The sequence below is a fragment of the Rhinoderma darwinii genome, unplaced genomic scaffold, assembly GCF_050947455.1.
Source record: "Rhinoderma darwinii isolate aRhiDar2 unplaced genomic scaffold, aRhiDar2.hap1 Scaffold_733, whole genome shotgun sequence".
Taxonomy (NCBI): domain Eukaryota; kingdom Metazoa; phylum Chordata; class Amphibia; order Anura; family Rhinodermatidae; genus Rhinoderma; species Rhinoderma darwinii.
The window spans coordinates 154,770-168,862 of record NW_027464295.1 but is presented as its reverse complement, the minus strand read 5'-3'; the positions used below and the strand labels follow the sequence as shown (position 1 = coordinate 168,862).

At 46.8% G+C, this 14,093-nt stretch overlaps 3 protein-coding genes across 3 annotated transcripts; 2 read left to right on the top strand and 1 right to left on the bottom strand.

The window, feature by feature from the left end:
* Nucleotides 1-7,168: 7,168 nt before the first annotated feature.
* LOC142729729 (histone H2B 1.1) lies at nucleotides 7,169-7,549 on the top strand. Its single transcript, XM_075849313.1, has one exon. The coding sequence runs from the start codon at nucleotides 7,169-7,171 to the stop codon at nucleotides 7,547-7,549; it is 381 nt and encodes a 126-aa protein (XP_075705428.1).
* A 1,562-nt stretch (nucleotides 7,550-9,111) lies between these two features.
* Nucleotides 9,112-9,504, top strand: LOC142729726 (histone H2A type 1). The gene has a single exon (XM_075849311.1). The coding sequence runs from the start codon at nucleotides 9,112-9,114 to the stop codon at nucleotides 9,502-9,504; it is 393 nt and encodes a 130-aa protein (XP_075705426.1).
* A 1,553-nt stretch (nucleotides 9,505-11,057) lies between these two features.
* LOC142729730 (histone H4) lies at nucleotides 11,058-11,369 on the bottom strand. Its single transcript, XM_075849314.1, has one exon. It carries the CDS (start codon nucleotides 11,367-11,369, stop codon nucleotides 11,058-11,060), a length of 312 nt encoding a protein of 103 aa, XP_075705429.1.
* Between the last annotated feature and the right edge of the window lie 2,724 nt (nucleotides 11,370-14,093).

The following is a 14,093-nucleotide window of genomic DNA, read 5'->3' as shown; positions in this document are numbered from 1 at the left end:
GGTTCCTTCATATTACCGGCATTACGTCCCTGTTTCTTCATATTACCGACATTACGTCCCGCCTCCTTCATATTATCGGCATTACGTCCCTGTTCCCTCATCTTACCGACATTTTGTCCCTGTTCCCTCATCTTACCGGCATTATGTCCCTGTTCCTTCATCTTACCGACATCATGCCGGTAATATGAAAGTACAAGGACATAATGCCAGTAATATGAAAGTACAAGGACATAATGCCAGTAATATGAAAGTACAAGGACATAATGTCCCTGTTCCCTCATCTTACCAGCATTATATCCCTGTTCCTTCATATTATCGGTATTATCTCCCTGTTCCTTCATATAACAGGCATTATGTCCCTGTTCCTTCATATTACAGGTATTATGTCCCTGTTCCTTCATATTACAGGCATTATGTCCCTGTTCCTTCATATTACAGGCATTGTGTTCCTGTTCCTACATATTACAGGCATTATTTCCCTGTTCCTTCATATTACAGGCATTATCTCCCTGTTCCCTCATCTTACAGGCATGATGTCCCTGTTCCTTCATAATAACGGCATTATGTCCCTGTTCCCTCATATTACCGGCATAATGTCCCTGTTCCCTCATATTACTGGCATTATATCCCCTCTAGGAGGGTACTGGGACATAATGCCGGTAATATAATGTCTGTAATATGAGGGAACAGGGACATAAAGCCGGTAATATGAAGGAACAGGAATATAATGCCTGTAAGTTGAGGAAACAGGGACATGTCCCTGTTCCTTCATATTACCGGCTTTATGTCCTTGTTCCCTCATATTACAGACATTATGTCCCTGTTCCCTCATATTACCGGCATTACGTCCCTGCTCCTTCATATTACCGGAATTACGTCCCTATTTCTTCAAATTACCGGCATTATGTCCCTGTTCCTTCATATTACCAACATTATGTCCCTGTTCCTTCATATTGCAGGCATTTTGTCCCTGTTCCTTCATATTACCGGCATTATGTCATTGTTCTTTCATATTACCGGTATTATATCCTTGTTCCTTCATATTACAGGCATTTTGTCCCTGTTACTTCATCTTTCCGGCATTATGTCCCTGTTCCCTCATCTGAACCGGAATTATGTGCCTGTTCTTTCATTTTACCGACATTATGTCCCTGTTCCTTCATATTACCGGCATTATGTCCCTGTTCCTTCATATTACAGGCATTTTGTCCCTGTTCCTTCATCTGAACCTGCATTATGTGCCTGTTCCTTCATCTTACCGGAATTATATCTCTATTCCTTCATAATATTGGCAATACGTCCCGGGTTCCTTCATATTACCGGCATTACGTCCCTGTTTCTTCATATTACCGACATTACGTCCCGCCTCCTTCATATTATCGGCATTACGTCCCTGTTCCCTCATCTTACCGACATTTTGTCCCTGTTCCCTCATCTTACCGGCATTATGTCCCTGTTCCTTCATCTTACCGACATCATGCCGGTAATATGAAAGTACAAGGACATAATGTCCCTGTTCCCTCATCTTACCAGCATTATATCCCTGTTCCTTCATATTATCGGTATTATCTCCCTGTTCCTTCATATAACAGGCATTATGTCCCTGTTCCTTCATATTACAGGTATTATGTCCCTGTTCCTTCATATTACAGGCATTATGTCCCTGTTCCTTCATATTACAGGCATTGTGTTCCTGTTCCTACATATTACAGGCATTATTTCCCTGTTCCTTCATATTACAGGCATTATCTCCCTGTTCCCTCATCTTACAGGCATGATGTCCCTGTTCCTTCATAATAACGGCATTATGTCCCTGTTCCCTCATATTACCGGCATAATGTCCCTGTTCCCTCATATTACTGGCATTATATCCCCTCTAGGAGGGTACTGGGACATAATGCCGGTAATATAATGTCTGTAATATGAGGGAACAGGGACATAAAGCCGGTAATATGAAGGAACAGGAATATAATGCCTGTAAGTTGAGGAAACAGGGACATGTCCCTGTTCCTTCATATTACCGGCTTTATGTCCTTGTTCCCTCATATTACAGACATTATGTCCCTGTTCCCTCATATTACCGGCATTACGTCCCTGCTCCTTCATATTACCGGAATTACGTCCCTATTTCTTCAAATTACCGGCATTATGTCCCTGTTCCTTCATATTACCAACATTATGTCCCTGTTCCTTCATATTGCAGGCATTTTGTCCCTGTTCCTTCATATTACCGGCATTATGTCATTGTTCTTTCATATTACCGGTATTATATCCTTGTTCCTTCATATTACAGGCATTTTGTCCCTGTTACTTCATCTTTCCGGCATTATGTCCCTGTTCCCTCATCTGAACCGGAATTATGTGCCTGTTCTTTCATTTTACCGACATTATGTCCCTGTTCCGTCATATTATCGGCATTACGTCCCGGTTTCTTCATATTACCGGCATTACGTCCCGGTTTCTTCATATTACCGGCATTACGTCCCGGCTTCTTCATATTATCGGCATTACGTCCCTGTTCCCTCATCTTACCGGCATTTAGCCCCTGTTCCTTCATCTTACCGACATAATGGCGGTAATCTGAAAGTACAAGGACATATCGGCATTACCTCCCTGTTCCTTCATAAAACTGGCATTACGTCCCTGTTCCTTCGTATTACTGGCATTACGTCCCGGTTTCTTCATATTACCGGCATTACGTCCCGGCTCCTTCATATTATCGGCATTATGTCCCTGTTCCCACATGTTACCGGCATTATGTCCCTGTTCCTTCATATTACAGGCATTATGTCCCTGTTCCTTCATATTACCGCCATTATGTCCTTGTTCTTTCATATTACCGGCATTATGTCCCTGTTCCTTCATATTACAGGCATTATGTCCTTGTTCCTTCATATTACCGGCATTATGTCCCTGTTCCCTCAGCTTAACGCCATTTTGTCCTTATTCACTCATCTTACCTGCATTATGTCCCTGTTCCTTCCTTTTACCGGCATTATGTCCCTGTTCCTACTTATTACCTGCATTATGTCCCTGTTCCCTCCTATTAACGCATTATGTCCCTATTCTATTACAGCGTGTAGAAGAAACCAGAGACTGCTCCTCCAATAACCAGGCAATTACAATAACGACTAAACACACTAGAGTTTGCGGCTACAATAACCTTGCACCAAAAAAAAGAAACAACAAAGTTTGTATTACAATAACCCAGAACAGACTAGCAACTATAGTCTTCTCCACCTGTAATACAATAACCCGGCACAGACAAGAAGCTATAGTCTGCTCCACCTGTATTACAATAACCCGGCACAGACAAGAAGCTATAGTCTACTTCAGCTGCAATACAATAACCCGGCACAGACAAGAAGCTATAGTCTGCTCCACCTGTATTACAATAACCCGGAACAGACTAGCAACTATAGTCTACTTCAGCTGCAATACAATAACCCGGCACAGACAAGAAGCTATAGTCTGCTCCACCTGTATTATAATATTTCGGAAAAGACAAGCAACTATAGTTTGATTCACATGTAATACAATAACCCCGCACAGAATAGACACCAGAGTCTACTTCACCTGTATAAATAAAACCCAGCACATACGTATTGATGTATTACAGATGGAACTCATTCTAGTGTACTGTAATAGACAAGACATTAGAGTACGCTCCATCTGTATTACAAGAACCCAAGTCCCAGCACATACAGTACAGGACAGGGACAGCCGGAATCAGAGAGACGGTCAGTAGCCAGGGACAGCCGAGTGCAGAGAGACGGTCAGGAAACAGGGACAGCCGAGTGCAGAGAGACGGTCAGTAGCCAGGGACAGCCGAGTGCAGAGAGACGGTCAGGAGCCAGGGACACCGAGTGCAGAGAGACGGTCAGCAGACAGGGATAGCCGGAAACAGAGAGACGGTCAGAAGCCAGGGACAGCCGGGTGCAGAGAGACTGTCAGGAGTCAGGGACAGCCGAGTATAGAGAGACGGTCAGGAGCCTGGGACAGCCAAGTGCAGAGAAACGGTCAGGAGTCCGTGACAGCCGAGTGCAGAGAGACGGTCAGGAGTCAGGGACAGACGAGTGCAGAGAGACGGTCAGGAGCCAGGGACAGCCAAGTATAGAGAGATGGTCAGGAGTCAGGGACAGCCGAGTATAGAGAGACTGTCAGGAGTCAGGGAAAGCCGAGTATAGAGAGACGATAAGGTGTCCGGGACAGCCGAGTGCAGAGAGACGGTCAGGAGTCAGGGACAGCCGAGTGCAGAGAGACGGTCAGGAGCCAGGGACAGCCAAGTGCAGAGAAACGGTCAGGAAACCGGGACAGCCGAGTGCAGAGAGACGGTCAGGAGCCAGGGATAGCCGAGTGCAGAGAGACGGTCAGGAGCCAGGGACAGCCGAGGGCAGAGAGACGGACATGAGTCAGGGACAGCCGATTGCCAAGAGACGGTCAGGAGACAGGGACACGGCATAATGTCCCTGTTCCCTCATATTACCGGCATTATGTCCCTGTTCCCTCATCTTACAGGCATTATGTCCCTGTTCCTTCATATTGCAGGCATTATATCCGTGTCCCTTCATATTACCGGCATTATGTCCCTGTTCCCTCATCTTACCGGCATTATGTCCCTGTTCCCTCATCTTACAGGCATTATGTCCCTATTCCTTCATATTATCGGCATTACGTCCCTGTTCCTTCATAGTACAGGCATTATGTCCCTGTTCCCTCATCTTACAGGCATTATGTCCCTGTTCCTTTATATTACAGGCATTATGTCCTTGTTCCTTCATCTTACAGGCATTATGTCCCTGTTCCTTTATATTACAGGCATTTTGTACCTGTTCCTTCTTATTACAGGCATTATGTCCCTGTTCCTTCATATTACCGGCATTATGTCCCTGTTCCCTCATCTTACAGGCATTATGTCCCTGTCCCTTAATATTACCGGCATTATGTCCCTGCTCCCTCATCTTACCGGAATTACTTCCGTATTCCTTCATATCACCGACATTATGACCCTGTTCCTTCATCTTTACAGGCATTATGTCCCTGTTCCTTAATATTACAGGCATTTTGTACCTGTTCCTTCTTATTACAGGCAGTGATCTTCTACTTCTATATACACGGGGGTAGGGGCTTCAGTATCACGTCGGTATTCCAGTGAGGAGCCAGATATGTGGACTGCAGTGTGTCCCCTAATAGCGTCCTAGAAGCAGCTGACTGAATTGGGTCTTAGACCAGGGAATGTTAATCTGAAGGGAAAGAGGATCACTCGCCAGCAAGTATAGCAGTAAGGTACTCAGGCAGGAAAACACATCCTCGTAGCGGCGCTGCCGGACGCCGTTTGTGCCGATGCCTGCACGTACAGGAGTGGCAGAAACTCACCGCTGAATATCCGCTCAGTTGCTCATAGCGCTGTATAAGCGCACGAGCAGTGGATCAAACAGCTGACTTGCGGTGTTGTTTCTTCGGCGTCCAGCTTGCTGCTGGGCAACGTGCTTTCCGCAATCCTTGGAGAGAGGGCCAGTGTTTTCTTAGCTGCTGTCACTGCTACTAATGTTACCAGATTCTTACAACAAACAATAAATCTGTTACTGGGACCAACTTTGACACAAGTATCGGCTCGGCTCGCATCTCATTCTGCCGGACGGCTGGGATTAATAAGGCTGCTGGCAATAAATCTGTTAACCTCTAGTACTAATAATGAATCTGTCTGCTGTCCCTATATAGGACTCACTTTATTACAGTAACGCGTGCAGTTTCTTGCAGAGCAACATTTATTGAGACGCATTCAATGAATGAAAAAGGAGAAACTGATGCAGCTGATACGGCATTTTTCAAGGGCAAACCCCAATGTTGGAGGGGCCGTGTTTTCCAAGCTGCTCTCATTGCTACAAATGTTACGAGATTTTCAAAACAAACTACCAATTTGTAGCACCAAGTTCCACATAAGTATGGACTTGCATTGTCTTGTATGTCACTTTGCCAGACTGCTGGTATAATCGCGCTGCTGGCAATACAATGACAGGAAACAGAATGCACCTATTTCTACTTCGTACTAACACTGTGCGTTGTCTATACTTAGGACTCCCCTCATCCCACTAACGCATGAAGTTGCTGCAGAGTAACATTTACTGAGACGCATTCAGAGAATGAAAAGGACAAATTGATGCAGCTCTATTCAGGAGTAAAATCTAATATCAGAGCTCCAATAGTGCGGTACTTGAGGGAGACGAACATTACAGCCCAGTTTGTCCCCTTTATGCCCCCACTTTTGATATTTGATTTATGTACCTTTCCCTTTTATTCCCCTTCATCTACGATAAGTCACAATGCTGAATGGGATTTGTTCATTAAATGGGGTGTTCTCTACTTAGGGACCGTTCTCCCCTTCCCTGTTAGGTAGAATATACCTCTAAGCTCGTTGTTTTATTGATCGATATTTTTTCTTAATTCAAGAGATCCTTTGATCCGTGTGCTTCTCGCCCTTCTCTTCCCCTCCCTTTTTCATTTGTTCACATTTAGTTGGTGGTGTACACCAGGGCAGAATTAGAAGCAAAAGAGTCCTTGAGAGGAAGGGTTTGTTACCCTAATAGCGTCTCCTGTGTATATAAAGCATTGCCGCAGACCCCTCGTAGGACTTCTCCTTTGTAGTTTAGGAACTGCTATTATCGGTAAATGACGCGGGGATAGAATCTTAGCCTAAACACCTGGGATGATGATGGTGGTTATACTTCAGGGGGACCGAATTGTGACAAAGCTCTTGAGACTGGAAGATAGAATTTAAGACACTATGTAGTCGGGGGCGAGTTGTAGATCATGAACACGAATCACTGGAGTAGTTGTACTATTAATGTGTTCTGTACAGTATAGTTAGTGCACCAATGAGGACAGCGCCATCATCTGCACGAGGCAGTAGTTAACTACTGCACCGCTCACCAGCTCCTGTGATCGGATAGATTTAAATCCACCAACAGAGAACAGACTCGTGGAAACCACCAATTAGCTGGCACTGGGAGTGGCTTATGACGATTCCATAGGTCACATGACTTGCTCTTCCAGTAGAACAGCGGTCAGGCAGCGTTGCTCATTTGCATAGCCCGTGTATAAATACAGCAGCGGTGGGAGGGTAAAGCATTCCATTATTTCAGTTGTGAGCAGATCGCAGTGTGTTATCATGCCTGAGCCCGCCAAGTCTGCCCCGGCGCCCAAGAAGGGCTCCAAGAAAGCCGTGACCAAGACACAGAAGAAGGACGGCAAGAAGCGGAGAAAGAGCAGGAAGGAGAGCTACGCCATTTACGTGTACAAGGTGCTCAAGCAGGTTCACCCTGACACCGGCATCTCGTCCAAGGCTATGGGCATCATGAACTCCTTCGTCAATGACATCTTCGAGCGCATCGCAGGGGAAGCCTCCCGCCTGGCTCACTACAACAAGCGCTCCACCATCACCTCCCGGGAGATCCAGACTGCCGTGCGCCTGCTGCTGCCTGGAGAGCTGGCCAAGCACGCCGTGTCCGAGGGCACCAAGGCCGTCACCAAGTACACCAGCGCCAAGTAATGTGCCCCGTCCCTGCAGTAAGAACACAAAGGCTCTTCTAAGAGCCACCCACCTTGTCTACAACAGAGCTGTGCCTGCTATTGTCTGGCCTCCCGCTAGTCCCCCTGTTCTATGGGCGGCCGCTCTCGTGTCGGTGCAGATGCTGCTTCATACATTATGTGGCTGCCGGACAGGGAGGGACAATGCCGCGTGTGAGGAAGCCGGGACACTGATCCTGCGGGCAGATGACCCGTCATAATATCACACTGTCCAGAAGAAACGGAACATTGTACATTAGGAGACGGAAGGAAGCATGGGACATCTGTAAATAACAATGATGAGGGTAGTAGTCAGATTTATAATCGATGCCAGGGAAACTGCTTGTCGACGATAGAGAACAAGCAATCACACTGGCGAGGACTGGATAAAGGGTGGTTATTGTAATACAGGCGGAGCAGACTCTGGTGTATCCTCTGTGCCGGGTATTGTAATACAAGTGGAGCAGACTCTGGTGTCTCCTCTGTGCCGGGTATTGTAATACAAGTGGAGCAGACTCTGGTGTCTCCTCTGAGCCGGGTATTGTAATACAAGTGGAGCAGACTCTGGTGTCTCCTCTGAGCCGGGTATTGTAATACAGGCGGAGCAGACTCTGGTGTATCCTCTGTGCCGGGTATTGTAATACAGGTGGAGCAGACTCTGGTGTCTATGCCTGGTTATTGGAGCAGTCTCTGGTTTCTTCTACACGCTGCAATAGAATAGGGACATAATGCGGTAATAAGTAGGAGCAGGGACGTAATGCCGGTAATAGGAAGGAACAAGGACATAATGTCTGGAAGATGAGAGAACAGGGACATGTTACCGGCATTGTGTCCCTGTACCCTCCTACATAGGACATAATGCCGGTCACATGAGAGGACAGGGACATAATGCCGGTAATTCGGGAACGATACGGATGTAATAAAGACGTGTTACATGTTTGTACGTCACCCCCTTTATACTGGAGATTGGTACGTTGGAATTGTGCGTTTCACGGTATGGTTGGATAGAGAAGAATCAGCCCGTGCAGCCCGCAGATAACAAGACCCTAATGCAGCAGCAGCTCTGCGCTATCACACCCGGGAATGTCCCCCCATATCCTGCAGCACGAAGGAGCGGCTGCACGGACTGAACGACTCTTCCAGACATGGGAGACCAGCGGGAATAAAGACATGCGCACGAATAAGCACAAGATGGAGGCGGCAGCTCTGTTGTAGACTTGGTGGGGGGCTCTTAGAAGAGCCTTTGGGTCCTTCCTGCAGGGACGGGGCACATTACTTGGCGCCTAATGAGAAGAAGCCGCCGCTGCTGCTTTATTCCTGCTCCATTCGAGTTCAGGCGGGAGATGTTCCTGTTGGTAGAGACAGAGGAGGGGGCGTGGTGTTATCTGCGAGTCTATAGAAATATTCTACTTCCTCATTGGCTACAGAGTCTGGCGTTGAATACAAGTTTTAGATGCGGCCAATCAGAGAAGAAGCTCTCTGCTCCATCCGGGTATAAGAAGTGACGGTGGGAGCGCAGCCGTTAGATCTGATCAGATAATAGACATGTCTGGAAGAGGAAAGCAAGGAGGCAAAGTGCGGGCTAAAGCCAAGACCCGCTCATCCCGGGCAGGACTGCAGTTCCCTGTCGGTCGTGTGCACAGACTTCTCCGCAAGGGTAACTACGCTGAGAGGGTCGGCGCCGGCGCTCCGGTCTACCTGGCCGCTGTGCTGGAATATCTGACCGCTGAGATCCTGGAACTGGCAGGAAATGCCGCCCGGGACAACAAGAAGACCCGAATCATTCCCCGTCACCTGCAGCTGGCCGTGCGCAATGACGAGGAGCTCAACAAGCTGCTGGGTGGTGTGACCATCGCTCAGGGAGGCGTCCTGCCCAACATCCAGGCCGTTCTGCTGCCCAAGAAGACCGAGAGCAGCAAAAGCGCCAAGAGCAAGTGAGCGCCGCTTATCCAAATTTAACCACAAAGGTTCTTTTAAGAGCCGCCCACATGGTCCTTAGAACAGAGCTCACCGCTGATCTCCGATATGTAAACGTTCTGCGCCAGATAAGTGGCTCTGCTTGTACAGAGATCTAGCCATATGAATTCATATACCGCGGGGTTTCACATTGAAGAGGAAGCCGTAGGGTGGGTGGGTGTAGAACTTCTGCGTTACTCATGACCTATACATTCACTACTGTCTCGTGCAGATGATGGCGCTGTCCTCATTGGTGCACTAACTATACTGTACAGGACACATTAATAGTACAACTACTCCAGTGATTAATGTTCACGATCTACAACCCGTCCCCGACTACATAATATCTTAAATTATATCTTCCAGTCTCTCTGGATTCTTCGAATGCGTCTCAGTAAATGTTACTCTGCAGCAACTTCATGCGTTAGTGTGATGAGGTGAGTCCTAAGTATAGACAACGCACAGTGTTAGTACGAAGTAGAAATAGGTGCATTATGTTTCCTGTCATTGTATTGCCAGCAGCGCGATTATACCAGCAGTCTGGCAAAGTGACATACAAGACAATGCAAGTCGATACTTATGTGGAACTTGGTGCTGCAAATTGGTAGTTTGTTTTGAAAATCTCGTAACATTTGTAGCAATGAGAGCAGCTTGGAAAACACGGCCCATCCAACATTGGGTTTTGCTCTTGTAAAATGCCGTATCAGCTGCATCAGTTTTGTACTTTTTCATTCATTGAATGCGTCTCACTAAATGTTGCTCTGCAAGAAACTGCACGCGTTACTGTAATAAAGTGAGTCCTATATAGGGACTGCAGACAGATTCATTATTAGTACTAGAGGTTAACAGATTTATTGCCAGCAGCCTTATTAATCCCAGCCGTCCGGCAGAATGAGATACGGGCCGAGCCGATACTTGTGTCAAAGTTGGTCCCAGTAACAGATTTATTGTTTGTTGTGAGAATCTGGTAACATTAGTAGCAGTGACAGCAGCTAAGAAAACACTGGCCCTCTCTCCAAGGATTGCGGAAAGCACGTTGCCCAGCAGCAAGCTGGACGCCGAAGAAGCAACACAGCAAGTCAGCTGTTTGATCCGCTGCTCGTGCGCTTATACAGCGCTATGAGCAACTGAGCGGATATTCAGCGGTGTTTCTGCCACTCCTGTACGTGCAGGCATCGGCACAAACGGCGTCCGGCAGCGCCGCTACGAGAATCTGTTGTCCTGCCGGAGGTTCACTCGGCAGCAAGTATAACACTAAGGTACTCTTTCCCTTCAGATTAACATTCCCTGGTCTAAGACCCAATTCAGTCAGCTGCTTCTAGGACGCTATTAGGGGACACACTGCAGTCCTATATCCTGCTCCTCACTGGAAGACGGACGTGATACCGATGCCCCTACCCCCGTGTATATAGAAGTAGGTCACTGCTCAGATACACGAGCGGTCACCAGCAGACATCATAGCTGATCTATAGAGGATGTGGCGGCTCTGAGAAGAGCCTTTGTGTTGTGTAAGATGGAGCAGAGCAGGAGCGGAATTAACCTCCGAAGCCGTAGAGAGTGCGGCCCTGGCGTTTGAGCGCGTACACCACGTCCATAGCGGTGACGGTCTTCCTCTTAGCGTGCTCGGTGTAGGTGACGGCGTCACGGATGACGTTCTCCAGGAAAACCTTCAGGACGCCGCGAGTCTCTTCATAGATGAGACCGGAGATGCGTTTGACGCCTCCCCTGCGAGCTAGACGGCGGATGGCAGGCTTGGTGATGCCCTGGATGTTATCACGGAGCACCTTCCTATGCCGCTTAGCACCGCCCTTTCCGAGACCTTTTCCTCCTTTACCACGACCAGACATCCTGTCAGCTGGAGCTAAAGAGAAATACTGTACCGAGAACCGCGGGGCGCGTCTTTATATAGACCTTGGGTGGACCAGAGAGAGAACTGTAATACATGTTACTTTCGGGGCGTTTCTCTCAGCTAATTTACATTACCAATCCCTCCCCCTCCCGTTGATTGGCTTAACTCAGATTTTGAATTGCAAGCTCATTTTACAATACCGACCGCTCTTTTCCCGCTTCTACTTGTACTTTCATATTACCGGCATTACTACCCTGTTCCTTCATATTACCGGCATGATGTCCCTGTTCCCTTATCTTACCGGCATTACGTCACTGTTCCTTCATATTACCGGCATTATGTCCCTGTTTGTTTCTTCATATTACCAGCATTACGTCCCTGTTTCTTCATATTACCGAAATTGCTTCCCTATTCCTTCATATTACCGGCATTATGTCCTTGTTCCTTCATATTACAGGCATTATGTCCCTGTTCCTTCATATAACCGGCATTAAGTCCCTGTTCCCTCATCTTACCGGCATTATGTCCATATTCCCTCATCTGAACCGGCATTATGTGCCTGTTCCGTCATCTTACCGGCATTACGTCCCTGTTCCTTCATATTACCGGCATTACGTCCCTGTTCCTTCATATTTTTGGCATTATGTCCCTGTTCCCTCATCTTACCGGCATTTTGTCGGTGTTCCCACATCTTACCGGCATTACGTCACTGTTCCTCCATATTACCGGAATTACGCCCCTGTTCCTTCATATTACCGGCTTTATGTCCCTGTTCTCTCATATTATAGACATTATGTCCCTGTTCCCTCATCTTACCGGAATTGTGTCCCTGTTCCCTCATCTTACCGGCATTATGTCCCTGTTCCTTCATCTTACCGGCATTACGTCCCTGTTCCTTCATATTACCGGCATTACGTCCCTGTTCCTTCATATTGCAGGCATTAAGTCTCTGTTCCTTCATATTGCAGGCATTATGTCCCTGTTCCTTCATATTACCGGCATTATTTTCCTGTTACTTCATATTACTGCCATTATGTCCACTGTAGGAGGGTACAGGGACATAATGCCGGTAATATGTCCCTGTTCCCTCATCTTACAGACATTACGTCCCTGCTCCTTCATATTATCGACATTACGTCCCTTTATCTTCACATTACCAGCATTACGTCCCTATTCCTTAATATTACCGGCATTATGTCCCTGTTTCTTCATATTACCGAAATTGCGTCCCTATTCCTTCATATTACCGGCATTATGTCCTTGTTCCTTCATATTACAGGCATTATGTCCCTGTTCCTTCATATAACCGGCATTAAGTCCCTGTTCCCTCATCTTACCGGCATTATGTCCATATTCCCTCATCTGAACCGGCATTATGTGCCTGTTCCGTCATCTTAGCGGCATTGCGTCCCTGTTCCTTCATATTACCAGCATTACGTCCCAGTTCCTTCATATTACCAGAATTGCGTCCCTATTCCTTCATATTACCGGCATTATGTCCCTGTTCCTTCATATTACCAGCATTATGTCCCTGTTCCTTCATATTACAGGCATTTTGTCCCTGTTCCTTCATATTACAGGCATTATGTCCCTGTTCCTTCATATAACCGGCATTAAGTCCCTGTTCCCTCATATTACCGGCATTATGTCCCTGTTCCCTAACCTTACCGGCATTATGTCCCTGTTCCCTCATTTGAACCGGCATTATGTGCCTGTTCCTCTATATTACCGGAATAACGTCCCTATTCCTTCATATTACCGGCATTACGTCCCTGTTCCTTCATATTACCGGCAATACGTCCCTGTTCCTTCATATTACCAGCATTACGTCACTGTTACTTCATATTACCGAAATTGCGTCCCTATTCCTTCATATTACCGGCATTATGTCCCTGTTCCTTCATATAACCGGCATTAAATCCCTGTTCCCTCATCTTACCGGCATTATGTCCCTGTTCCCTCATTTGAACCGGCATTATGTGCCTGTTCCTTCATCTTACCGGCATTACGTCACTGTTCCTTCATATTACCGGCATTACGTCCCTGTTCCTTCATATTACAGGCATTATGTCCCTGTTCCTTCATATTACCGCCATTATTTTCCTGTTCCTTCATATTACAGGCATTATGTCCACTGTAGGAGGGTACAGGGACATAATGCCGGTAATATGTCCCTGTTCCCTCATCTTACCGGCATTATGTCCCTGTGCCTTCATTTAACAGGCATTACGTCCCTGTTCCTTCATATTACAGGCTTTTTATGTCCCTGTTCCCTCATCTTACCGGCATTATGTCCCTGTTCCTTCATATTACAGGCATTATTTCCCTGTTCCTTCATATTATCGGCATTATGTCCATGTTCCTTCATATTACCGACATAATGTCCCTGCCCCCTCATATTACAGGCATTATGTCCCTGATCCTTCATATTACAGGCTTCATGTCCCTGTTCCTTCATATTACCAGCATAATGTCCCTGTCCCCTCATATTACTGGCATTATGTCCCGTGTAGAAGGGCACAGGGACATAATGCCGGTAATATGTCCCTGTTCCCTCATCTTACAGGCATTATGTCCCTGTTCCTTCATATTACCGGCTTTATGTCCCTGTTCTCTCATATTACAGACATTATGTCCCTGTTCCCTCATATTACCGGCATTACGTCCCTGCTCCTTCATATTATCGGCATTATGTCCCTGTTCCCTCATCTTACCGGCATTA